General features: G+C 42.7%; 1 protein-coding gene across 2 annotated transcripts in view; it reads left to right on the top strand.

The window, feature by feature from the left end:
- The window catches only part of NAGPA (N-acetylglucosamine-1-phosphodiester alpha-N-acetylglucosaminidase), a 131,395-nt gene that overhangs the window by 26,822 nt on the left and 78,148 nt on the right, over positions 1-26,425 (top strand). Inside the window, exon 2 of one of the 2 annotated variants that reach the window (XM_069226096.1) lies at positions 2,831-3,316. The exons of the other annotated variant lie outside the window; for it this stretch is intronic. Within the exon in view, the coding sequence (XP_069082197.1) occupies positions 2,831-3,316 (486 nt within the window). The remainder of the gene's footprint in view (positions 1-2,830; positions 3,317-26,425) is intronic. 2 annotated transcript variants of the gene reach the window in all.

The raw sequence follows: 26,425 nt of genomic DNA, 5'->3' as shown, positions 1-26,425 counted from the left end.
GGGGAGCGACCCCTTAGGCAAGCGTCGCTCCCCTGGAGGGGCAAATTGTATTTAGGCCATTTCTGCCCGCTTTTGGGGCAGATCGGCCGATTTTAGGTCAATCTCCCCCCAAGGGGGGCAGAAACCACTAGGCACCAGGGATCTTTTTTTGTTTGTGCTGTCAGACAAGGTGAGCGACCCCGTAGGCAAGGGTCGCTCCCTGGGGGGGTGGGGTGGCACATATATTTTAGGCCATTTCTGCCCCCCCAGGGGGCAGATCCGTCTATTGTTATTAGGCCGATCTGCCCCCGGGGGGCAGAAACCTCTAGGCGCCAGGGCTAATTATTTTTTGGTGTTTTTTTGTTTTGTTTGTTTTTTTAGAGATGGGGAGCGACCCCTTAGGCAAGGGTCGCTCCCCTGGAGGGGCAAATTGTATTTAGGCCATTTCTGCCCGCTTTTGGGGCACATCGGCCGATTTTAGGTCAATCTCCCCCCAAGGGGGGGGGGCAGAAACCACTAGGCACCAGGGATCTTTTTTTGTTTGCGCCGTCAGGCAAGGTGAGCGACCCCGTAGGCAAGGGTCGCTCCCTGGGGGCGGTGGGGGGAGCACATATATTTTAGGCCATTTCTGCCCCCCTAGGGGGCAGATCGATCTATTGTTATTAGGCCGATCTGCCCCCGGGGGGCAGAAACCACTAGGCACCAGGGATCTTTTTTTTTTTTTGCGCCGTCACGCAAGGGGAGCAACCTTGTAGGCAAGGGTCGCTCCCCTGGAGGGGCAAATTGTATTTAGACCATTTCTGCCCCCATTGGGGGCAAATCGGCCGATTTTTGGTGAATCTGCCCCCAAGGGGGGCAGAAACCACTAGGCACTGGGGATCTTTTTTTTTTTTGCGCCGTCACGCAAGGGGAGCGACCCCATAGGCAAGGGTCGCTCACCAGGGAGGGGCAAATTTATTTTAGGCAATTTCTGGGGCCGGCTGAGCTAAAGGCCAAAATCCACAGTTAGGCACTTTGCAAAAAACACCTCTGTTTTCTGTGAAAAAATGGGATGTGTCCACGTTGTGTTTTGGACCATTTCCTTTCGTGGGCGCTAGGCCTACCCACACAAGTGAGGTACCATTTTTATCGGGAGACTTGGGGGAGCGCTGGGTGGAAGGAAATTTGTGGCTGCTCTCAGATTTCAGAACTTTCTGTCACCGAAATGTGAGGAAAATGTGTTTTTTTTAGCCAAATTTTGAGGTTTGCAAAGGATTCTGGGTAACAGAACCTGGTCAGAGCCCCACAAGTCACCCCATCTTGGATTCCCCTAGGTCTCTAGTTTTCAAAAATGTGCTGGTTTGGTAGGTTTCCCTAGGTGCCGGCTGAGCTAGGGGCCAAAATCTACAGGTAGGCACTTTGCAAAAAACACCTCTGTTTTCTGTTAAAAAAATGGGATGTGTCCACGTTGTGTTTTGGGGCATTTCCTGTCGCGGCGCTTGGCCTACCCACACAAGTGAGGTATCATTTTTATCGGGAGACTTGGGGGCATATAGAATAGCAAAACAAGTGTTATTGCTCCTTGTCTTTCTCTACATTTTTTCCTTCCAAGTATAAGAGAGTGTGTAAAAAAGACGTCTATTTGAGAAATGCCCTGTAGTTCACATGCTAGTATGGGCACCCCGGAATTCAGAGATGTGCAAATAACCACTGCTCCTCAACACCTTATCTTGTGCCCATTTTGGAAATACAAAGGTTTTCTTGATAGCTATTTTTTACTCTTATATTTCAGCAAATGAATTGCTGTATACCCGGTATAGAATGAAAACCCAAGGCAGGGTGCAGGTCATTTATTGGCTCTGGGTACCTAGAGTTCTTGATGAACCTACAAGCCCTATATATCTCCGCAACCAGAAGAGTCCAGCAGAGGTAACAGTATATTGCTTTAAAAAATCTGACATTGCAGGAAAAAGTTACAGAGTAAAACGTAGAGAAAAATTGCAGATTTTTTCACCTCAATTTCAATATTTTTTTTTTCCAGTTGTTATTTTTTGTAGGAAACCCTTGTAGGATCTACACAAATTACCCCTTGCTGAATTCTGAATTTTGTCTACTTTTCAGAAATGTTTCGGTTTCTGGGATTCAGCATTGGTTTCATGCCCATTTCTGTCACTGACTGGAAGGAGGCTGAAAGCACAAAAAATCGTAAAAATGGGGTATGTCCCAGTACAATGGCAAAATTGTGTTGAAAAATTGGGTTTTCTGATTCAAGTCTGCCTGTTCCTGAAAGCTGGGAAGCTGGTGATTTTAGCACCGCAAACCCTTTGTTGATGCCATTTTCAGGGGAAAAACCACAAGCCGCCTTCTGCTGCCCTTTTTTCCCATTTTTATAATTTTTTTAAACAAAGTCCTCCTTCTGGGGAACCCACAAAGTCTGGGTACCTCTAGAATCCCTAGGATGTTGGAAAAAAAGGACGCAAATTTGGCGTGGGTAGCTTATGTAAACAAAAAGGTATGAGGGCCTAAGCGTGAACTGCCCCACGTAGCCAAAAAAAGGCTAGGCACAGGAGGGGGAAAAGGCCTGGCAGCGAAGGGGTTAAGGGCGACAGAAAATATGACAGGCCTTGGCCTTGTAATGTGAGCTTTGCTGAGTTCTTCCCTTCGGCCACCCGACCCTCTTCTCTTCTTGCTGCCACCACAACCCTTCCTGTTTCTGCTCCACGACTGTCTGGTGCAGTACAGGTCTAGTATGGATCTCCCTTTTACATGCATTTCCTCTGATGCCCTTCAGGGATATGTCTGTGCTACATAAATACTGCCAGTAAAATACATGCTGTGATTGTGTTAACAACCCTGCTCTCCTTTCTTGTAGAAATTCCTTAAACGACGACTTGTTGCTGCCATATTCTACTCCGTTTCATGGCCCTCTTCACCACCACCGACACGTCCGCGATTGTCAACCCAAAGTGCATGGCAACGTAACTCACGAATCATGGCCTGGCAATCGCATCGCAGAGCCTCCCGTGGCAACTGTGAGAGCGTTTGTGTCCATGTTTCCCGATGAGAATGGTAAACAAAAAGCTGTATATGGACACTTCACTTTTGTGAACAATCCGTTGAGGACACTGTCTGTGCTAGAACCTGGTGGGACAAGCGGATGCCAGGTCAACAGGACTTCAACAGTGGAGGAAACAGCACAACCAGCGCAGTGCATTGTGGCACAGAACGGAGGTTTCTTCGATGTAGCCACAAGTGCGTGCCTTGGGAACGTAGTGAGCGACGGCAGACTGGTTCGTAATTCCAGAGGAATACAGAATGCCCAGTTTGGAATCCGAGCAGATGGGACCATGGTATTTGGGTAAGAGCCATGGGCCGAATGCAGCCTTTCCACCCTTTCTGCTCCTATTGGTTTAAGTTGACTTCTGCAGTCCTGAAGCAAGGTGATGTGTGAAATGAGGGAGGTGAGAAGAAGAGGTCTTCTGACATTGCCAAGCGTGCTTTGCTAGCGATCTGATCGTATACATCTTTAGACAGTTTGAATTGTTGTTAAGGTGATGATTTACCATGTGTTGCTCAGGTATCTAAGTTACTTTATTCTTCAAGTTCTGTTGTAGGAATAAGGAGTATAAAACTCATATAAACTCAAAACATCCTAGCCCTACCTACGACCACACCAGAAGCGCCGAGTCTTTATAGCGCAGCTCTTTACGTACTCCGAGACAGCGGAACTGCCTATATATAGTAGGGTTCTCTTAGACTTGGAACACTGTAGCCCGACAGAAGCTTCTTCACTCAGCTCATAGCGCCATCACATAGCATCCAAAAATATTTCCTTCAGCAAGGAAGAGCAACACTGCAATGAGACAATACCAAAGACTCAACACCTCTTGCATCTTCAACAAAGACTACTAACACCACATGTACGCATTATTCAAGATACAGTAATTATCTCATTATGAACTAAAAAAAATGACAACAGACCTAGATCCAATAAACACGGTATCCACAGCAAACGAAATGCAGCGAGCAACGGTAAATATTCGCTACAGTAAAGCAAAGATATATAAACTAAAAAAACATTGAAAGTGCAAAATATCGTTAACAAATGGACAAAATGCCCAGCATCTCACCAGATACAACAAAACCAAGAAGGTTAACTATAACATTCAGTATGTACAGAAGGACTTACACCTTAGTGCGTGTCCAGTACAAGACGCAAAAATCTAAAACATGCCCATTCATCTAGAACCAACCAGTGTAAACCGATATAAAGGGAAAAGCAGGAAATCAAGCCGTCCTCTCAAACCAGCATAAATGTGGAGTGCTAGAATCTAAAAGCACTTGAAACGTAAAATGCATACACAGTGACACATACAGCAGTTCACACATCCGCATAGCTTTGAACCACTCATTAAAATTCACAGCTGAAAAAGCATGGGAAATATGGCATACATGATGTAAAGAAGTAGTCTGAAAATTAAAGCCTGTTCCTCCAGGATCACAACAACTCTTGAGAATAACTATTGTTTCCTCCTTTGCAGCTTTTACAAGACCGCATATACTGTGACATAATTGTACAGATGGGTTCAAAACAAAAGCTTTCAAAACATCACACCTGAAAGAAAATGTCAGCACTGTGGGAACAATATTATATTATTATAAATATTAATGCTGAATGGTAAATGCTATATGTAAAACCAATATCATTTCAAAATTGCAAAGTTGATTCTCTCCCATAGTTGCTTTAAACAAGAAGCATTATTACAAGAGTACATGTTCAGTTTTATAGCGCTCTGCACAACCTGGATACATTAGACTGTAAAGGCTTGAGAGAGGAGACGACTGGAAGTATACTGCTGGCCCTTGATGATTAACTCTGCTAGAGCATATTGTAGATAAACAGCACATGTATTGTGTCACTGACTCCGTAGCATGTATCGCTCGTACGTCTTTGTGGGGCTCTTCTTCCGCATAGCAACGGTGATGTGCCAGAGACCAGGGTAAAAGTTGAGCTGTGTTCCACAGACAGCAAACCGCAGTGTAATATCACATATCCAGTTTTGCCACAGGGAGTATTAAAATGGCAGACTGTAAGATGTGACGCAGGGAGTGCGTAAAAGGTAGTTTGATGTGTGCAGAGCACGCAGATGAACCCAAGCTGTGCATTGAAACGCAAGATTGCTGACGTAACATCGCATGGGTCCACCCCCAAGTGACCGCTCCCCCCCAGTGATTGTTCTAGAGGCCATTTGAAGAAAGGATTAGAAATCCTGCTATACTATCCTGCTATACTTCTTATTGGTGACCCAATAAAACCAATGTGTCACTGATGTAGCCCTTAAGTACAAGCTCGCCAAACATGAGTCATGTTGCAGCACCTTTAGGCAGAATGAATATAGAACCTTTACAAATTAAGCCATTCAATTCTTAAACTCATGGCTGCCGGTTCTGTTCCATTTTGCTGTAGAATATGCTCTCCTGCATACTACTCTTACTGTGGAGCACTTCTCAGCTCCACCAGTTTATGCGTTTCATGCCTTGCACAGATGTTTGTGTTCTCACATGGACACGCAGATTAAATGCATATTTTTTCCACTTCAGACACTAGCTTTTGTCCCTTCAAAACAAAACCGTCTAATGCTTACATCCGCTGCTACTATAATGCAAGTGTCCCTTTGTAAAGATGTTGATTTTTAGGCCTGGTGTTAGTAAGGAACTTTGATTGTACTAAAATCATGTGTATAGCATACTTTCAGGAGCTTTCAGCCAGCCCACTTCATCCATTGGTCTGTTATTGTCATCCACATTTTTCTTCTACCCACCCCAGTATGCAACAGGGTCTCTGGGTCAGCCCGCATCAGCTGTTGACTTACTTAACTGTAAATAATGACATTCTGCCCTTTCACAGTGAGCCTATCCACACAGAGTAGTTCCCTTCAGTGCCAGAGACTAAAATGGCAGTCTGTGCTTCTTGAGATCAAAACATATTTTTGCTACATCAATAAAGTTTTGCAAAACCCAGAACAAAACGAGCATTGACAAAGCCAAAAGGATGGCAGCCAACCTCTCACCCATTGGCTTTACCAGTGCTTGTTCTTCTGTGTCGTGCACTGTATTTTGTTCTTCCTGGGAGCACTGACATATACTTCCAGTCATTTAAAAGGAGGGTGGGAGCACACTGCCTCACATCCCAGCACTCTTTTTGTCCCAATGTATTCTGGTAAATGCAATGCACGATTAGTGAGAGATTTTAGTTTTTCACCTTTGTTAGAGCAGCCAGCGCTGTGTATCTCTAGACGTGTTTCAGGGTGTACATCTTCTCCTGGACGGGTTGATAGAAAGCGCACTCATTTGTGTCATTTTTTGAACATGCTGAGTAATAACGCACTTCTTTGTCATTCTGAGCCGGCTGAATTAATGTTCACCTATTTGCATCCTCATCTGGACGCACTGATATATAATCTATCTGACCTGTACATGCAAAAGTCTGCACACATGCCACACGACATTGTCTCCACAGCAGACATGCTGTCAAGTGGTCTCTCTCAGGCACACTTGTAGGATATGCTATCATTGTCCATGAACACATGTTTATTTGGTACACTAAATATTAAAGTCACTTGTATGTATATGGTATTTCTATAGTGCAAATCTAGACAAAAGACAGCTAAGCATTGTACGTTGTCAAAGGCATGGTTACATTCTGTAAGTAATAGAAAAAGAAGCTGAGTTGTGGACGATTAATACATTCTGATTTAGTGTTCTTTAAAGAGGGGAGTTCTCAATTTTTGCACCTTCTTCTGAGCTAAATTCAGAAGATGGACCTTCATCGGACCCTACGCAATTTGATATTACTTTTAACATAGAGCAAATACAGAGAGCATTAGCTAAATCGGCGTAGGGGAAAGCTTCCGGCCTAGGCGGTGTACCCATAGACATGTACAAGCATTTTCCAGACCAGTGGGTGCTCCTTCTCACACAGGTATGCAATGTGGCTGGGATGGCGTGTATGCCAGCATCCTGGTCCGAATCCATAATTATTCCAGTATTTACAAAATGCTCCAAACAGAACCCAAAAAGCTATACACCCATCTTACTGTTGGATTCCTCTGCAAAAATACCGGGTGGAGTCCTGTTGGAAAGATGAGTAGAATGGGCCAAGGCCAACAGTATACTTTCCAGTGCACATTATGGCTTTAGAACCTTGAACAATGCCTAAATGTAAATCTCATAATAGAGAAATATCTAAAGGCTTGAACAGGAAATCTCTATATGTGTTTCATGGACCTAAGTAGAACGTTTGACTTGGTGAACCATAACAAGCTTTGGTATTGTATGTCTGCCCTGGGGGCCCCCGAAAGATATTATAGCACTATGTGCCCAAATGTATAGCAAATTAACTGCAAAGGTTCGGTATGGAGCACAAGGGGAAATACCTGACTGTTTTAATATACTCGGGGGGGGTAAGGCAGGTGTGTCCTGGCCCCATTCCCTTTTTCAATTTTATATCCGCTGCCTCGATGAGTGACTTCCATCACTTGGTAATGATTTTCGCAAGCCTACTAGTCCTTATTAACTCCTCTAGCGAATGCATAGGCATTAACATAAAGATAATTCAGGGAAAAACCTTCACCCTGTCATTTAGTAATAAAAAAGGGAGAACCTATCCCTTCTAGCTAACGATCAGTACGATTGCAAGCAACAAAGCACTTTAGCTATCTAGGCCTTAGGTTTTCAGACAACAGGGAATGGAAAAGACACAAAGAGTAGTGCAATAAACATGGTCGAAACATTGAGGTGATATTTAGATTTGCTGCCAAAGTTGGGTCTCACCGCATACCAGAAATGCTAACATTATATAATGGCAGGATCTGCCGCAACATATGGGACTGGTTTGGGGAATAATAACATCTTGCAAAAACAACAAGACAAATTCTTAAGAAGGATGATAGCGAACCAAAATCAACCCGAAGCACCATCATCCATCTCGAATTTGACCTACAGCCCATAACAGCAATCATAGAGGCAAGATCACTGTTAATTTGACACTCAATCTGGTCTAAAACTGAAGCTAATTTTATGCATGACATTATTAGAGACTTTGGCCTCATTAATGGGCCCGACATGGAGGTAGCCAGTGTTGCGTCAACCTCCCCGTCGGAAGTTCTGCACAGTGAAAACCGTCCACCAAACTCCTAATCGGGCCCTGTATGTTGCTGGTCCAAGCACATAAGATACTTTAGCTCCCAAAGATCAAAATGTATCTGTGGGACACCCCTGGGGATATAGTACTGTTTCCCAAAAACGTTTTGAAGCAATTAGGGGAAAATATGGGTGAGCAGCTAACCCTGGGGATGAAACTAAACTGGTAGTTATGCTATATTCATCCTATCTCACTCATCAGGGACTTCAGAGCTACCTTAGATGGTGTTTTGCTTTCACTAATGACCAAGCTGAAAACAGTCTCTGGAATGCACTTCTTAGTTTAAAGAAGACATTTATTATTACTTCACCACGAGGTTCCCGAGAGAGGAGATTAGTAGGTTGGATGCACACGTTTAAAAACAGTCACAGCAATGAAAGGAAAATATATCAAAGTGATTCCCAATTGCAATGTACACAGCAAATATATGTGATTATATTATAGCATAACTTCAAAGCAAAGAATAAAAGTCAAAATTCATCCCCGTAGGGCCTATCACTGCTCGTCATCTTTCTCATGCCTGCAAGTTGATGACTCCTGTTCAACTGCGAGAAAGAGATTTTCCACCCGTACGGGACAGGTCAGGCAGCTGACGTCCGCTCCTGACTGAAGTCTCGGAAAATTCCCCTTGCTGCTGCCAGGGACACCTTTTATCCCTTCCCCCTAATAGTCAAAACATGCTGGCTACTGTAGGTCAGAGTTGGAAGCAACAAGCGTCGAATGTTGGCCAAGTCTTCAAGGCCTGTTCTTCCCAAGGCTGACTAGAGAAAACCACAAAATATGCGCTCCCTTATCATGATTAGTGTTCGGTGAGAGAATCTATCAAAAACACAGCTTGGTTTACCATGTGGAAAAACACAGCTCATCTACAATGTCTCAACTGCAATGTCTAACACCACATTAAAGCCAATAGGCAGCTAAACTGAATACAAAATGTCTAATGCCACGTTAAAGCCAGTAGGCAGCTAAACCAAATACAAAATCTAATGTGCTACTGGTGAACATTGAACAACTAATATGCACAGTGGTGAAACACAAAGTCAGTGGTCAAACATACTTATTTTCACTACATCTCCACTCCCTGACCAATGACTTTTGTTTACTTCTCTTATTTCAAAGAAAAAAAAAAACAAAAAAAAAAACATTATAAGCAAATCAGGTTTGAATGATAAAAGCAATCACTGTAAAGCAATGGAAGTGGGTTAACGTATTGATCGCATAACCTTTCAAATCAGAGACACCTACAATGAAAAGACTGAGTCTTAAATACTCTGATTGGGATAATTACTGATTGAATAGTGTCTCTAAAATAGCAAGTTGACGTAGCATGAGTTTTACCCATGTAAAGATACACGGTCCACCTTGAAGGTTTGCTGGAATGGAAGTGAAAGTCAGGTTTCCACACGAAAAAACAGACAGTTAACTGGCAATGTTGCTTAGTTCCAGTGGAAGAAAGTCATCAAACAAGTTGCAATGGTACTCTGTATTGATCCAATGTAGAACTTGAACTGAAGGCACCAGTTGCGCAAAATGAATCCATGGGGTTTTGTACTTTAATCAATCAGGATCAGGTTGGGGGTGTGGTCCCTCCCCCAACCCCACACGCAAACACCCAAAGGGAGAGCACACTCATGGTCAGTGGCGAGTCGTAGTAGGATCTGCAAAAGAAAAAAGTATGACTTTTCTTCAAAAATAACATTTGTCATCTGAAACGTGCCCTCCATTCTCTTTTCCTTGTTTTATAATCAGCAGGACGTTATTGGGGCCCTTTGTTATGATTTCTGCAGGTTCTGGAGGGTCATTTGGGGATTCAACCCACACCTTAGCACTGAGGTTTTTATCTGCTGCACCACAGCTTCCCTTTCCTGGCACTGCCAGAAGGGCTGGGGCAGACTCTTTCCTTACCAAACGTCCATTTACTGCACTTATGACAAGTTGGGCAATTCTGTCTCCAATCTGTATGAATGAATCAGATTCTCTTCTAGTTATCATAATAACTTTGATTTCTCCTTGGTAATCTGTAGCAATCACTCCCCCTAAACCCTAATCAATTTGCCATATCTGTCCTGGTAACTTTCCTCTCCCCAACTGATCTTTGACTGTTTGTGGGACAGATCTCTGTTGTGTGTGCTGACAAATAGGACATTGCAAAATCACAGTTTTTATCAAATCTAGGGGAATGTGCATCTCTCTAATCTCTGCCCACCTGTGAGTGGCTTTTTCTCCCAGATGTCCACATTTCTGGTGCGCCCACTTAGTCATCCCCACCAAGTCAGAATTCTGGGTTGACACTTCTGTCTTTGAACATTTCTCCTTAACATGTGCAAGGGAATTGAACCAGCGTTCTAATGAGTCAATGGGACAATGAGCATCCATGACTATGCTCTGTTTTAACATTTCCCACATTTCCTGCCCCAGCTCTTTGCTCCTCACCTCCTTTGAATGAATTAACCAGTTATGTACAAGCCAACCAAACGGCGAATCCATTGGCAGTGAACCAAGAATCGGTGTAAAAATGACACGTGTCAAGCAGCTCTTGCTTTAAAGTCTGACACACATTGTACAACTCTGCATATTTGTTACTTTTTCCTTCTCCTGTGGTAGACAACTTTTCTGTAACTGTATTGTGTAACACTGCTTTCCATTGTCTTTTCGTACTCACATATTTCAATGAATCATTGGTCAAACAAACACGCTTTCTATCCTCGGGGGACAAGAATTCAAATGGTGCACTCAATTTCACTGGTAACTCTTTTACCTGTGGTACTCCCTGCACCCTCTCCTCATCCTATAAAGGGACTTGTGACATATGTTTATGTAGGGCTGTAGTACCTGTAGGTCCTACTTGAGCCCTGTTTTGTATGTACCAGATCCAAAGTATGATACTAGCCTCTTGTGCCTGTCCTATACTGTGAGATTTAGGTGAACTCATCACCCACTGCATGATTGGTAGTTCAGGTTTCAGAATTACATTATCATTTAATGTCATTTGCTCAGTATTCACTAGAGACCAATAACAAGTCAAAAGCTGTTTTTCAAAAGGAGTACAGCGCTCCACAAAGTCAGATAGTTTTCTAATCCAAAGCCCCAGGGGCACCCTTGTCCTCCCCTGTTTCTACCACATACTCAAGTTTACATCAGTGTTTCCCTCTTGCACTGCGCACAAATCTAGTCTGTTGAATTATTTCATTTGCCAAATCAAAAGCACGCAGCTGCTTCTCACTCCATTCAAATTCATGTTTTTTCCTTGTTACTTTGTACCAAAGGGTTAATATTTTACTCAGATGAGGGCTATACGGTTTCCAAAAATCAAACCATCTCATGAAACTCGGTGTCTCTTGCTTAGTGCAAATAGTAAGAAACTCTAAAATCTTTTGTTTCACCTGTGACAACATCTGTCTATTTTCTGGATTCCACTGAATTCCCAGAAACTGCACATTTTGCGACAGTATCTTTGCCTTGTCTGAATTAATTTTACACATCTTACTTTGAAAAAGTGGTCTGAATATAACATCGTCAACTTCTTGCTCAGTGTAATCCTTTAAAGAATGCCCTTCACCTCCTGCCAAAAACTGTGGGCTGCTCTGGGAACGGAGATCTACGCTCTGCTCATGAGGCTTACACTGGCCCCCACCTTTTTTAACCTCCTCATTACTGGAATGCGAAAAGCCAGATTCTCCTGCAACAACTTTGTAGATTTCAGTTTAGCTTGGAATAATTTTGTTCTGGCTAATTTGCTCACGTAAATTCTTATTTTCATGTTCTAACTGCTTACATCTCTCATGCATTTTTCTGTAAGCAGACAAAAGTATCCAAACCCTTCTGTCAAGAACAAAAAATACATAATTGTTTTCAAAAAGCACCTTTTTTAAATATGAAAACACTTTTGCTTTATCCAAGCACTCATCCCAAGACTTAGAAAGCCCTGATAAACAAGAAAACATGTTTCTCACAGCACCATAAGGCAGCTTAACTTCACATGCATTTTCAAACATGGTCTGCCGTGCTTCCTTTAAATCTCTAAAAAAACAAAACAAAAAAAAAACAATTACACTTTTAAATCGTGCACTTCCAATCTCCAATTCTACTCCCAGACTGTCGACTTGACAAAATGTTTTGCTTTCACTAATGACCGAGCTGAAAACAATCTCTGGATTGCACTTCTTAGTTTAAAGAAGATGTTTATTATTACTTCGCCAAGAGGTTCCTGAGAGAGGCGATTAGTAGGTTGGAGGCACACGTTTAAAAATTGTCACACCAATTAAAGGAAAACATATCAAATGGATTCTCAATTGCAATGTACACAGCAAATGTATGTGATTTATATTATAGCATAACTTCAAAGCAAAGAATAAAAGTCAGAATTCTTCACCGTAGGGCCTATCACTGCTCATTATCTTTCTCATGCTTGCAAGTTGATGACTCCTGTTCAACTGCGAGAAAGAGATTATCCACCCGTACGGGACAGGTCAGGCAGCTGACTTCCGCTCCTGACTGAAGTCTCGGAAAATTCCCCTCGCTGCTGCCCAGGGACACCTTTTATCCCTTCCCCCTAATAGTCAAAACGTGCTGGCTACTGTAGGTCAGACTTGGAAGAAACACGTGTCGAAGGTTGGCCAAGTTTTCAAGGCCTGTTCTTCCCAAGTCTGACTAGAGAAAAACATAAAATATGCCCTTCCTTATCATGATTAGTGTTTGGTGAGAGAATCTATGAAAACCACAGCGTGGTTTACCATGTGGAAAAACACAGCTCAACTGCAATGTCTAACGCCACGTTAAAGCCAATAGGAAGCTATACCGAATACAAAATGTAATTTGCTGCTGGTGAACATTGAACAACTAATATGCACAGTGGTGAAACACAAAGTCAGTGGTCAAACATACTTATTTTCTCTACAGATGGGTCCATAACTCATACCACAGATTCCGACTAACAAGATTTCGCTTTTCCAAGTGGGCACACAAGGATATCAAATGCACTTGTGACAGTGTATCAATCCAATCAACCTTGCAAATAACCGTTTTCTGTCAATTTTACCATGAAAGCAGGAAAAACTATTAAAGGCCCCTTTTTAAAAGAAGGTTTGTTTACATATAAAAAGGCATGTCCATACCTGATGAAAATGAATGACAAAGATTAGTTCTGCTATAGCGTCCTTTCTGGTCTATGTAATAAAACAGAAAGGAATGCCTTAAAGAATACAGGATAACCGGTTGCAGCTATCACTAGTATGAGCAGCCTGTATCTATTCAGCTTTGATCAAAAACCTTGTATTCTTATATCAAATTAGAACTTTAAAAATACTAAGATATATATAGATATATATATATATATATATATTTTTTTTTTTTTGAGGGTGGATGGTTAATTTTGTAACCTATAGAGATATGATGGGGTTTTATCTGTATATATTTTTCATGATAAATCTGGCATACCGGTATTTGATGTATTTTTATGGTCATAATGACGTACCAAATAAAGTATTTCTGAATCTAAAGAGGTGAGTCTTTAAGCCTTTCCTAAATTGGAGCACCTTTGAGGCTGTCCTGATGGATATGGATAAGGAAATGAAATATTGAGATGAAAAGAACATGTAAAGCCCAACTTCAACCCAAGGGCATCTTGGCACTACAGGTTGGTGCAAAATGTTCAGAAAAAGTAGAGACCATATTGTTTTCCGTACCACTGGTGGCTAATGGCAGGAAGTTCCATGAGATGGACCACCCCATCTGCTAGGATCAGAGTCATTTACTGCCCCGTGGGCCAACAAGTGATTTAAACATGGACCTTTTAAGGATAGGGCCAGTCAAGTTTGGTGCACCAACTGATTCCAAAGCAGTTAAGAAAAAGATGAGCAGGTGCATTCTGTCCCACTTGAAGTATAGACTGCAATCATTTGTTTAGCCCCAAATACAAAACATTGCAGTGATCCATCTGTGATGAGGTTGAAGCTTACACTATTGCCCTACATGATGCAATGGGGATAAAAGGAAACATTTTCCTTACTACCCACAGAATGGAAAAACGGGTAGCCAAGACCTTGTTATCAAGGGAAGAAAGTGACAAGGCATTGTCAGAAACCATGCCCAGGTTCCTGGCACACTTCACATGCACTTGGAGGGCACCTTGATCCTCAAACTACCAAGCTTTGGACCAAAAAGGCAGGACTGACAAACATTAGTACCTCTGTTTTTTTGTCATTCAACTTAAGATAATTGACTTTCATCCAGCTGCTTACTGCACACATACAATTTGTAAACTTGGCAGCCACAGGTTGGATGTCTGAAATAGTGACAATCATCTGTGTGACATCTGCGTAAGAGATGACAGCAAGTCCAAAGGACCGAATGAGAGTGGGCAGCAGGGACACGTACAGATTAAAAAACGTAGAGATCAAGGAAGATACTTGCAGAGCACCACCAGGAAGTGAAAAAGGTTTTGACCTAAACTGATTGCATGCTACTATCCTTGTTCTGTTGGAAGAGAAGAATAGATATTTTAAGAGTTGTGAGGGGAACCCCTCTTTACCTGAGGAATCTGTGAACTGGGACCTGAACTCTTCTCACACCGCCCGCCTCGCTCCTCACCAAAGGGAGAAAAGAGAGAACTTTGGTTACAGCGAGGCGGCAACAACATTAACAAAGGACTCTTATTTCCAGGAACCGGGACCCGGAAGCATTTCTCCAGAGAACGACACGCATTGGAGGAAAAGCTTGGAGGGGTGAGCCAACGGGAAGAAAATGTTCGGGTTGAGGGACGCAGAAGAGATCACTGGGACAGCTGAGAAAACAAGACACGCCGGTCATCAACGCGGGAGGAACCCAGAGGACTTGGACCTGCTCATCTCAAGGGAGGAGTGACCAGAAGAGAAAAGTGGAGAGGGAGACGCTGACGGGATCAAGGAGTTTGAAACTTGGACAGAAGACTGAGGGAACCCAGGGCCACCAGACAAGCGCTAATGCCCAATTCACAGAGTGTTGTGGTAGATGCGGTGAGGTTAAGGGGGCCTGACTGACTGCGTTGTTGTCTTCTTCTTACTTGGTTTTGATTTCTTTTTTCCCATCTTCCTTTTTTTCTCTCTTCCTCTGTACTTTTAAGCCTCACTCCTTACACCATTAAAAAGTGAAAGAGATGATGGGGATTAGGGAAACGGGGTCATTATAGATCTAACAGTTAGTCTAAAAAATATGTAAACAAAAAATTGATCCGAAGTGTCTTTTGGGCGTTTTCTTAGTTTCCTTGTGTTTTGTTGTCCACATTAAATAAGGCAGGCCCTTACAACCAAACCCTCTCCCACCCCCAAAAGGCAGCATGATCTGGCCCTACTCCCCAACATACTGGGTCCTACAGTTGTGGTTTGTGAACACAAAAAGAGAATGGAATACTTTCCGTGTTGTCTCTCTATTTCCGAGGGTGTTGGCGGACAAAACTCCGGGCACCTATAAAGAGTGAAGAGAATAAGAAGAATGTTAACATTTAAATGGCAAGTAAGAAATCGGACGGAAAACAGTCACTCGGTATCAAGACACTGAACATTGTGTTTCCAATGTGTATATATATGTTCGATGGCATGCGTAGCTGCAGATCATCTAGTTTTGGGCTCGGAGTGATACAAGTTGTTTTTCTTCAAAGAAGTCTTTTAAGATCACGGGATCGAGTGACTCCTCCTCTTCGGTTCCATTGCGCCTGGGCATCAACTCTATTGTTAGATTGTTTTCTTTCCGCTGTCGGGTTCAGGCGTGCTTCATCTCGCTCCGAGATTTCGATTCGGAAAACTTTTTTTAAAAACCTTCTTTTCATCGGTATTGTATTGATCGCGTTAGTCATCTTCCATCAACACAGCTGTACTGTCGGGGAAACAACTTTGTACGCCCTTTGGGGCGCGCACGGCCAACTCAGGCCTATTTGGGACGACCATGTGGAGAGCCTCATGGATCGGACTCAATTACGATTCTGCCCTCGGTGCCACGCGAAGTACCCATACACAGACCAGCAACGGGTTTGCAACCTCTGCCTTTCTCCAGACCATCGGGAGGAAAACTGCGAGGTCTGTCGATCCTTCCGATTGAAAAAGACTCTGAGGGACCGGAGAGCAAGAAGGCTCGAAATGGTGTAGAAGACTGGAGAACATTTTGACGTAACAGAAGAAGAACTACTGCAGACAGCAGTCTCGGTCCGAGATACGGACTTAGAGCAGGAATCTGAGGAAGACCGACCCGTCACAGCTGGCCAGCATGTGAGTACGTCTGCCCCTGCACCCTCACATAAGAAAAACAGAAGGCCTTGGGTATGCCACTGCCGGAAGGCCATGGCTCTGCCCGAAAATAGTCTATCGGTGACCGACCCTCAAGTTCAGCACTGAAAAAGGCCGCCTCTCCGAAAACCTCAGAGTTGACAAAAAGTTCAATTTCAGACTCCAGTAGACAACAAATTTCAAAAATAAGAAAAACTGTTTCAGAGCCGAAACCTTCCTCATAATTTTTTGATCCCGAAAAAACATCACATTTCGGAGCCGAAAAAGACGGCATATACAGAGGAACATGGACTTTCAAAATGACTTAAAGAAAGCCAAAAAACCTCTGAGGAGGAGTCAGAGATTGGACCAATCCTTCAAATTATGGATGAGTGGCAGTCCAGGATCCACACCCATAATGAAACCGGGAGAAACGTCACAGCACCTCCTTTAAAAACAAAGAGAAAGCTGGCATTTCAGGAGGAATTGGACACTGCAGCCCCCAGCTAAAGTGCCAAAACAAAGAGAAGACAGCACCTCCTCAGTCTTTTCCTCCTCATTCTCCGCACCTACCTACCTCTCTTCAGATAAGTCCTACACCAATGCATTCTCCAACCCATTTGTATGACTCACAACAAGACACCGTTGATCCATGGGATCTTTACGACCCTGATCCCATCCCAAGCAACGACCCAGACAGCTACCCCTCTAAACCATCTCCACCTGAAGATACTACAGTATATAATCAGGTGATATCTAGGGCTGCAGCCTATCATAGGGTTACAATGCACACAGAACCACTAGAAGAAGATGTTTTATCCAATACATTATCCTCAACTCGTTCTAGGTACCAATGCCTCCCAATGCTACCAGGCATGGTAAAACATGCAGACCCCATTTTTAATGAGCCTATGAAAGCACGAATTATAATACCTAGAATAGAAAAAAAAGTACAAACCCACACCTTCTGACCCTGATTATATCACCCATCAGGTACCACCTGATTCAGTAGTGGTTAGTGCTGCCAGAAAGAGAGCAAATAGTCAGTCCTCAGGAGATGCACCCCCTCCTGATAAGGAAAGCAGAAAATGTGATGCTGTGGGGAAAAGGGTTGTGCCCCAAGCCGCAAACCAATGGAGATTAGCAAATTCACAAGCACTACTAGCTCGTTATGATGGAGCACATTGAGACAAGATGCAGGATATAATACAGCATCTCCCCAAAGAGCACTAAAAAAGGGCTCAACAGGTAGTAGAAAAAGGGCAAACTATTACATATAACCAAATAAGATCTGCCCTTGCTGCAGCAGGTACTGCTGCAAGCAGTGTCAACACAGCAGTCACTATTTGTAGACATGCATGGCTAAGATCTTCTGGTTTCAAGCCAGAAATACATCAGGCTTTGTTAAACATGCCCTTCGATTAAAAAAATATATATATATATCTTTTTGGGCCAGAAGTAGTCACAGCAATAGAAAAACTACAAAAAGACTTGGACACAGCTAAGGCAATGGGTGCACTCTATTCTACATCATATAGAGGGTCATTTCGTAAACCTCAGTTTCGAGGTGGTTTTAAACCACAACTGTCAGAGGCATCAACCTCCCAAACAAAACCAGCCTACCAAACCCAGTACCAACAAGGTGGATTTAGAGACACATATAGAGGACAATACTCTAGAAATAGAGGAAAATCCCAGATCTCTGAACAGCCTGCAACACACCAAAAACAGTGACTTCCCTCACTCCCTTCCACTCCACGCCTCTCCTGTGGGGGAAGACTACAGCAGTTCCACACACATTGGCAAAATATCACCACAGACAACTCGGTGCTATCAATTATCCGCAATGGTTATTGCCTAGAATTGATAAACACTCCTCCAACTATTCCACCAAGGTTTCACAAGCTAGCCTCAGAACATACAATTCTGTTACAAAAAGAGGTCTAATCTCTACTACTCAAACAAGCAATAGAGTTAGTTTCACAGTCTCAGCTAGGAATAGGAGTTTATTCACTATACTTTCTAATTCCCAAAAAAAATTGGCACATTCAGGCCAATATTAGACCTCAGGCCCCTCAATCTTTACATCCTATCAGAACATGTTTACATGGTAATCCCACTGCTACAAAAACAAGATTTTATGACAGCCTTAGACCTCCAGGATGCGTATTTCCACATACCCATCCATCCTGCTCACAGAAAATACCTCAGGTTTGTCATTCAGGAAAAACACTACTAGTTCAAAGTGTTACGCTTTGGAATAACAACAGCTCCAAGGGTATTCACAAAGTACTTGGCAGTAGCGGCAGCTTACCTAAGAAGACAACATATACATGTCTTTCCATATCTAGACAATTGGCTAATAAAATCAAGCAGTCATACACAATGCCAATATCATACACGTTATGTAATACAAACCATACACACACTAGGTTTCTCCATAAATTACCAAAAGCCACACCTTCAACCAGCACAACTACAACTGTATTTAGGTGAGATACTAAATACTCAGCAAGCTCTAGCGTATCCAAATACACAAAGGATACAAGCTTTCCAAAATCTAATCCCACAAATACAACCAAATCAACAATACACTGTAAGATTTGTCATGAAAATCCTAGGAATGATGGCATCTTGCATTGCGATTTTTCCACACGCAAGATTAAACATGCGGCCCTTACAACATTGCCATGGACAACAATGGTCACAGGCACATGGTCAAGATCTAGTGTTGATAGACCCCCAAACATGTATGTCCCTTCAGTGGTGGAATTGCACCAATTTAATCAAGGGGCGGTCATTTCAAGACCCTGTGCCTCAGACCATAATTACAACAGATGCATCAATGATTGGTTGGGGAGCTCATCTAAACAATCACAACATTCAAGGACCATGGGATGTCAAACAGAAACAGCTACACATAAACCACTTGGAGTTATTAGCTGTGTTTCTGGCCCTCAAAGCTTTTCAACCTCTTCTCACACAGAAGAATGTTCTTATCAAAACAGACAACATGACAACCATGTATTATCTCAACAAACGGGGAGGGACATATTCATCCCAACTGTCCCTTCTAGCCCCAAAAATTTGGAAATGGGCAATCCACAACCAAATTCATCTATTAGCACAGTACATCCCAGGGATAGACAATCAGTTGGCAGATATCCTCAGCAGAAATCACCAACAAACTCACAAATGGGAGATTCATCCTCAAGTACTTCAAAAGTACTTTCAAAAAGTGGGGAACACCAAACATAGACCTATTCGCAACAAGCGAAAACACAAAATGCCAAAACTTCGCATCCAGACACCCACATCCCCTATCCAAGGGCAATGCTGTATGGATCATTTGGGATATTTGCGTACGCTTTTTCTCCCACTCCTTCCGTTTCTAGTCAACAAGTTGGGTCAAACTTCACTCAACATGATACTCATAGCACCAACATGGGCACGTCAGCCAAGGTACACAACATTACTAGATCTATATGTAGTACCACACTCCAAACCCCCATGCAGACCAGATCTGTTGACACAAAACAGAGGTCAAATCAGACATCTAAATCCCAATACTCTCAATCTCGTAGTTTGGCTCCTGAGGTCTAGAATTTGGATATTTACAACTCCCATCAGAATGTATGGAAGTTATTAAACAAGCAAGGCAACCCACTTCTAGACAGTGCTATGCAAACAAATGGAAAAGATTTGTCTATTACTGTCAATCTAAAAATATAGATCCTTTTACAGCATCAATACAAGATATTGTATTGTTATTTACTTCATTTACAAAAATCAAATTTAGCATTTTCTTCAATAAAAAAACACCTTACGTCAATTTCTGCATATTTACAAAATATCTAACGTAGCTCTTTATTCAGAGTTCCTGTCATTAAAGCTTTCATGGAAGGCTTAAAACGCATCATTCCACCCAGAACACCACCAGTTCCATCTTGGAATCTAAATATAGTGCTTACAAGACTTATGGGTCCACCCTTTGAACCAATGCCCTCGTGCCAAATTCAATTTCTAACATGGAAAGTTGCCTTCCTAGTGACAATTACTTCTTTAAGAAGAGTAAGTGAAATCCAACCTTTTACTCTTGAGGAACCTTTCTTCCAAGTACACAAACATAAAGTTGTACTAAGAACAAATCCGAAATTTCTACCAAAAGTAGTCTCACCATTTCATATTAATCAAACAGTGGAACTGACAGTCTTCTTCCCACAGCCAGATTCTGTGGCAGAAAGAGCTCTACATACATTAGACCTCAAAAGAGCTCTAATGTACTATACAGACAGAACTAAACCATTTAGAAAGACTAAACTACTCTTTGTAGCTTTCCAACAACCACATACAGGCAATCCTATTTCAAAACAAGGTTTAGCAAGATGGATTGTAAGGTGCATACAAACATGCTATATCAAAGCAAAAAGACAACTTTTAATTACTCCCAAAGCACGTTCTACACGAAAGAAAGGTGCAACAATGGCTTTTCCAGGAAATATACCAATGGCTGAAATATGTAAAGTAGCTACATGGTCAACATCTCATACATTCACTAAACACTACTGTGTAGACGTATTATCACACCAACAAGCGACAGTAGGTCAAGCTTTTTTAAGAACATTATTTCAAACAACTTCAACTCCTACAGGTTAGCCACTGCTATTTTTCGGGAGGACAAACTGCTTTGTAGTCTATGCACAGGATGTGTATCTGCAGCTACACATGCCATCAAACAGAAAATGTCACTTACCCAGTGTACATCTTTTCATGGCATGTTCTGCTGCAGTTTCACATGCACCCTCCCTCCTCCCCGGAAGCCTCTAGTTGTTTAAGTTAACACGTTTGTACATATGTATATACATTTACATTTGCATGGAAATCTCTTTCTTTTACACTTATATACAATATCACTCCTTCCTTCACTCTCTGCGGGGAAACAATCTAACAATGGAGTTGATGCCCATGCGCAATGAAACCGAAGAGGAGGAGTCTCTCGATCCCGTGACTCTAAAAGACTTCTTCGAAGAAAAACAACTTGTAACACTCCGAGCCCAACACTAAATGTCAGAATCCATATGCATAGCATGTGAATCTGCAGCAGAACATGCCACAAACAGATGTACACTGGGTACAATAAACATGAAAATTAAACTCCTCCTCTGTCGCTTTTAAGGCATAGAACAGCCTTCCCCTGCACCTCAGGGCGGCACCCTCTCTGGCAGTGTTCAAGAAGCAGATAAAAACCTGTCTTTTCAACAGAGACACAGATCCCCAGCACCCAGAGACCCGCAAGGGTGATAGTGCTGCGCTTCATAAAAACCCTGATTGAAATTCACCATAAACCAAAGCCTCCTAATCCATATTTTAGCCCCACCCTTCGACAAGAGCCTTTCCCTCAATATCCATTTTATCTAGGTGGGCCAGTCTTACTGAGTCACTTTGTCAAATGCTGCCAAGAGGTCCAACAGAATCTGAACAGCAGAACCCTCTGATCCAGCACCCGTCTGATGTCATCAAAGACAGTCACCAGTGCAGACTCCTAAATGAGACACATCCAACAGTTTATTTTGCTATATTATTCTGCACAATTCCTGATTGAGGGCCCTCTCTAGCATTTTAGCTGGGGAAAGCAGCAGGGATTTATGCCTGTAATTTTTATGTTCCTTGGGATTGGTTGATGGCTTTCTGTAGCCTTCTAAACCTGAGGAAAAATATCAGTTTCGAAATGAGATTAAATACAGCAGTAAAGTGCATAGTTATAATATTCGGGACCAGCTCTAGTGTTTATGGTGGACTGGGATCCAGAAAGGAACTGGAATTGGATGAGAGAAGGAGATCCTGACTTGTGGCATCATAAGAATTGAACGTATGTATATCAAGGATTTAACCTGATGGTAGTTGGGTTCTTCCCTGAAATCTGGACTGGAATTTACCTGGTTTTCCACTATGAACTCTATATATAAATATATATTTTCACTCTTATCATGAAAGAAGGTGACCGGTTGAATTAAAAAATTCTAGGATATATTGGTTATAGGGATCGATGGGGGAATTAGACAGGTTCTTAGCTATTGTGACCAGGTCTTTCTGTGGGTCCTGAGCAGCTTCGATTCTGAGCGTGAAGTACTTGGATTTCTCATGAAAGTGGCCTGTTTATATCCATGTATTCCTTCCCTCTAAATAGCTTTATCTTATGGGAGGTGTTTTTTCCTCCAAATATGTTCTAGTCATCTGTGTTTCTTCTTAAGATTTTTAAGGTAATCTGTGAACCATGAGGCTGAAGGAACTCTTCTCATCTACTTAATCGCCCGGAAAGGGCTATGTTCTAGATCCTGGGTAAAGAGATAGAAAAGGCCTGTTGTCTTGTTTTTTTATTTTTTTTATACGTAGCCTGCAGTCTGATAGAGTCTTGGCTGAGGTGTGTGGGCCTGCTGTGAACCACCAGATATTGTGAGCTTGGCTGCAAGAAAGCAGGGCTACTGGTTGTGATGGCTTTCTAAATTATGCCGCTGGTTTTAAAGATGGTGGGGGGCTGGCAAGAGAGAGCCAGTGGAGTTCCCTCAGGGTGGCGGTGGTGTGAGAATATTTCTGCAAGCGGTGGGTAAGACGTACTACCCATGGTGGATGCTCCTCACGGGTGTTGGTGCAGAGTTTGGGAAGCCATGGTTTAGAGCATTATTACCATCTAGATATTTGACATTACTTACAAGTGACAGCTGGTACCAAGCGTCTTTGTGTGTTTTTGGCAGGGTGTTCCTTGAGGGAGAGGTTGGTGTTCATGGTGAATCCAAGTGATTTGGCATTTGGTGAGACTTGAGGTTCAAAGCATTTAAGGTTAATGTCATTGATCAATGTTTGTACTGTCTCTTGTTTGTTGTTTTTTCAAATCATGAGAATTCTACTTTAGTTTGGTTGAGCTTCAGGTAGGCACTGGGCATCCAAGCCTGAATGATGTGCAATCAGAGTTTGAGGAGACTTTCAAGTAGAGTTGTATATAATCCCCCATATTGCTGAATCTTGATATCTGTGAGTAGAACAACAAGTAGCTCCATGTAAAAGTTGTTTTTACATCTCACTTTTTCTAAGGTTCCTTTGGTTCCTTTATAGCCCTAACCAAGCTGGTAATGCCATAACTGTGCAGCCTATATAGAATAATAATAAAGTTGTCAAATTAGGAGATCTGTATTGAAAATCTACGGATCTGTAGCACAATAGACAAATGATAAGACCTGAAACATCGAAATGCTAGCCCACCGTCGGGTTTCGGCAATTGTAAAATCTTTAGGCTAGCCATGGGAGATTTGTTCCTCCATGTAAATGACACCATGATACGCTCTAATTTCACAAAAAAAGCCTGCATCTAATTTGCAAGGAACATTTAAAAAACAAAATAATACAAAGGGTAAAATTGACATTTTAACTAAAGACACCAAGCCTATTACAGATATGGGAAGAGATTTCCAGTCAGCAAGGAAGGAGTGAATTTTGGCTACTAATAGGTATAATTGATTTTATATTTCCCCAACTTACTGTATCTCTATATCGCTTGTAGGGCTGTCTCAATATTATCTCTATTGACAAATAGCTACAGAGCAACATCATTTGCATATAGTTATATTTTGGCAGCACCCACCTGGAGGGGGGTGAAATGCCTCATGGGAGTGAAAGTATTGGGCTAAAGGCTCTGTAAATAGAACAAACACAATAGGCAATAATGGACAGCCTTGGTGCATGCCTGTGCTGCGCAATAGAGTGCCCGCACGTTGATTATAATAACTTGGGCAGATGTGTTTTCAGAAAGTCTGACAATAGACCTTGTGAGCATAGAAGTTGAATTTTCCAACATCTTAAAAAAGCCTCAGCTCACAAGGTCAAATCCTTTTCTCTATCAAACAACACAATAGCCACAGGAATATTATCTGCCATAACAAGATCAATAAACTCAGCCAAATAATAGGCGTTAGCCCTCAGGGCTCACCCTCTAATAAAACGGTTTTGATCAAGGTGGACGAAATTGTTCATAACAACGCTAATACGGTTGGTAAAATGTTTTGTAAAAATGATATAGTCCATATTAAGGAGTGTTAAAGGTTGATACAAAGCTGATTGCAATTCATCATTCCCTTTCTAAAAACAAGTAATGTAATTATTATAATGGAATTAAACATCCTTGTTAGAGAAGCCACTAATAGGCAATTAAAACATCAAATTTTTAACCTCTTTGCAGCTGATTGGATTTATTAACCCCATCAGTGCGTGAGTCGGCCACTGGCCGACGCACACACTACCTCCCTGGTGCAGGTCATGACCAGTGGCCGACACCAGGGAGGGGTTTGAAAAATCCTCATGTGTGTTTTTCCGTGTATCCACCCGCTCCTCTGTGACGTCAGTGTGGCGCAATTCACGCTGATGTCACAATTCATTTTCCCCACCTGGTGGGGAAAATGGGCCCAAAAGGTCCTCCCCACCGTTCGGGAAGGCCTTGTTTGAAAGGGGAGATTCTTCCCTTTCAAACGAGGTCTTCCTGAAATGGTTTCCTGACTGTGAATCGCAGAGATGGCGTCTCGTTGGATGAGTGCTGGGCAAGCCCTGTCTCGGGTTATAGAGGACAGCTCTGACGTCAGATCAGAGACTGAGACAGCAGATACTGACAGCATCTGAGGGATAGGACAACGGCGCAGACTCTGGGAGTGATTTTTCAGTCGGAGGAGTCCCATCCGACAACTCCTCTTCCAGTGTTTCTGAGGGAGGTGATGAGGCAGTCCTGCTGTCCATTTCGCAAGCACAGTCTGTGCAGCGGAACAATAGCGGGTTTGCCCAACCCAGAGAGCAGATGCATGCAGTGGCAAGCACATAGAGAGTTCTCTCTTGGGAGCTCCCCAATTTAGTTCATCCCCGAATTCCACCACCCAAATCGTATTGTGGAGACATCAAAATTATCTATCACAAAACAGCCTGGTTTTGTAAGGCAGGCACCTGCGTTTTTGGTCCTGGGCTCGCCTACCATATAGGGAAACCTACCAACCCCAGACATTTCTGGAAACCAGGCACCCGGGGGAGTCCACGGAGGTGTGGCTTGTGTGGATTCCCCACATTTTTCTTACCCAGAATACCCTGCAAAGGTGAAATGTTGAATAAAAACTCTATTTTTTTTGCATTTCTGTCACACAAACTACAGGAATATGCTGAAATCCACAAAATTCCTACCACCCAGTGTTTTCCCCACCTGTCCTGATAAAAACACTACCCCACTTTAGTGCTTGTGCCTAGTGCCTACGTCAGGAATGGATCACCCCAGGGTCAACAGTTGCCCTCATGTAACGACTAACATTGACCTTTGTGTGATCCATTCCTGACATGGGCACTAGGCTCCCTACATAAGTGGAGTACCATTTTTATTGGGAGACTTTGGGGAATGCTGGGTGGAAAAAAGTTTTAGCTCACAAAACTTTACATTGCCAAAATGTGCAGAAAACGTGTTGTTTAGCCAAATTTTGAGGTTTGCAAAGGATTCTAAGTGACAGAACTTGGTGAGAGCCCCACAAGTCATCCCATTCTAGATTCCCCTAGGTGTCTACTTTCCATAAATGTATAGGTTTGGTAGGTTTCCCTAGGTGCCTGCTGAGCTAGAGGCCAATATGCACAGCTAGGCACATTGCAAAAAAAGAGGTCAATTTTCTTTGGGAAAATGTGATGTGTCCACGTTGTGTTTTGGGGCATTTCCTGCCACGGGCACTAGGCCTATCCACATAAGTGAGGTACCATTTTTATCGGGTGACTTGGGGAATACTGGGTGGAAGGCAGTTTGTGGCTCCGTTCAGATTCCGGAACTTTGCAGCACCGAAATGTGAGGAAAGAGTGTTTTTCTAGCCCAGTTTTGAGGTTTGCAAAGGATTCTGGGTGACAGAACCCAGTAACAGCCCCACAAGTCACCCCATCATGAAGTCCCCTAGGTGTCTACTTTCCATAAATGTATAGGTTTGGTAGGTTTCCCTAGGTGTCGGCTAAGCTACAGCCCTCAATCCAC

The sequence above is a fragment of the Pleurodeles waltl genome, chromosome 3_1, assembly GCF_031143425.1.
Source record: "Pleurodeles waltl isolate 20211129_DDA chromosome 3_1, aPleWal1.hap1.20221129, whole genome shotgun sequence".
NCBI classification, from domain to species: domain Eukaryota; kingdom Metazoa; phylum Chordata; class Amphibia; order Caudata; family Salamandridae; genus Pleurodeles; species Pleurodeles waltl.
The sequence above is the reverse complement of the archived record's forward strand: the minus strand, read 5'-3'. Positions and strand labels throughout refer to the sequence as shown.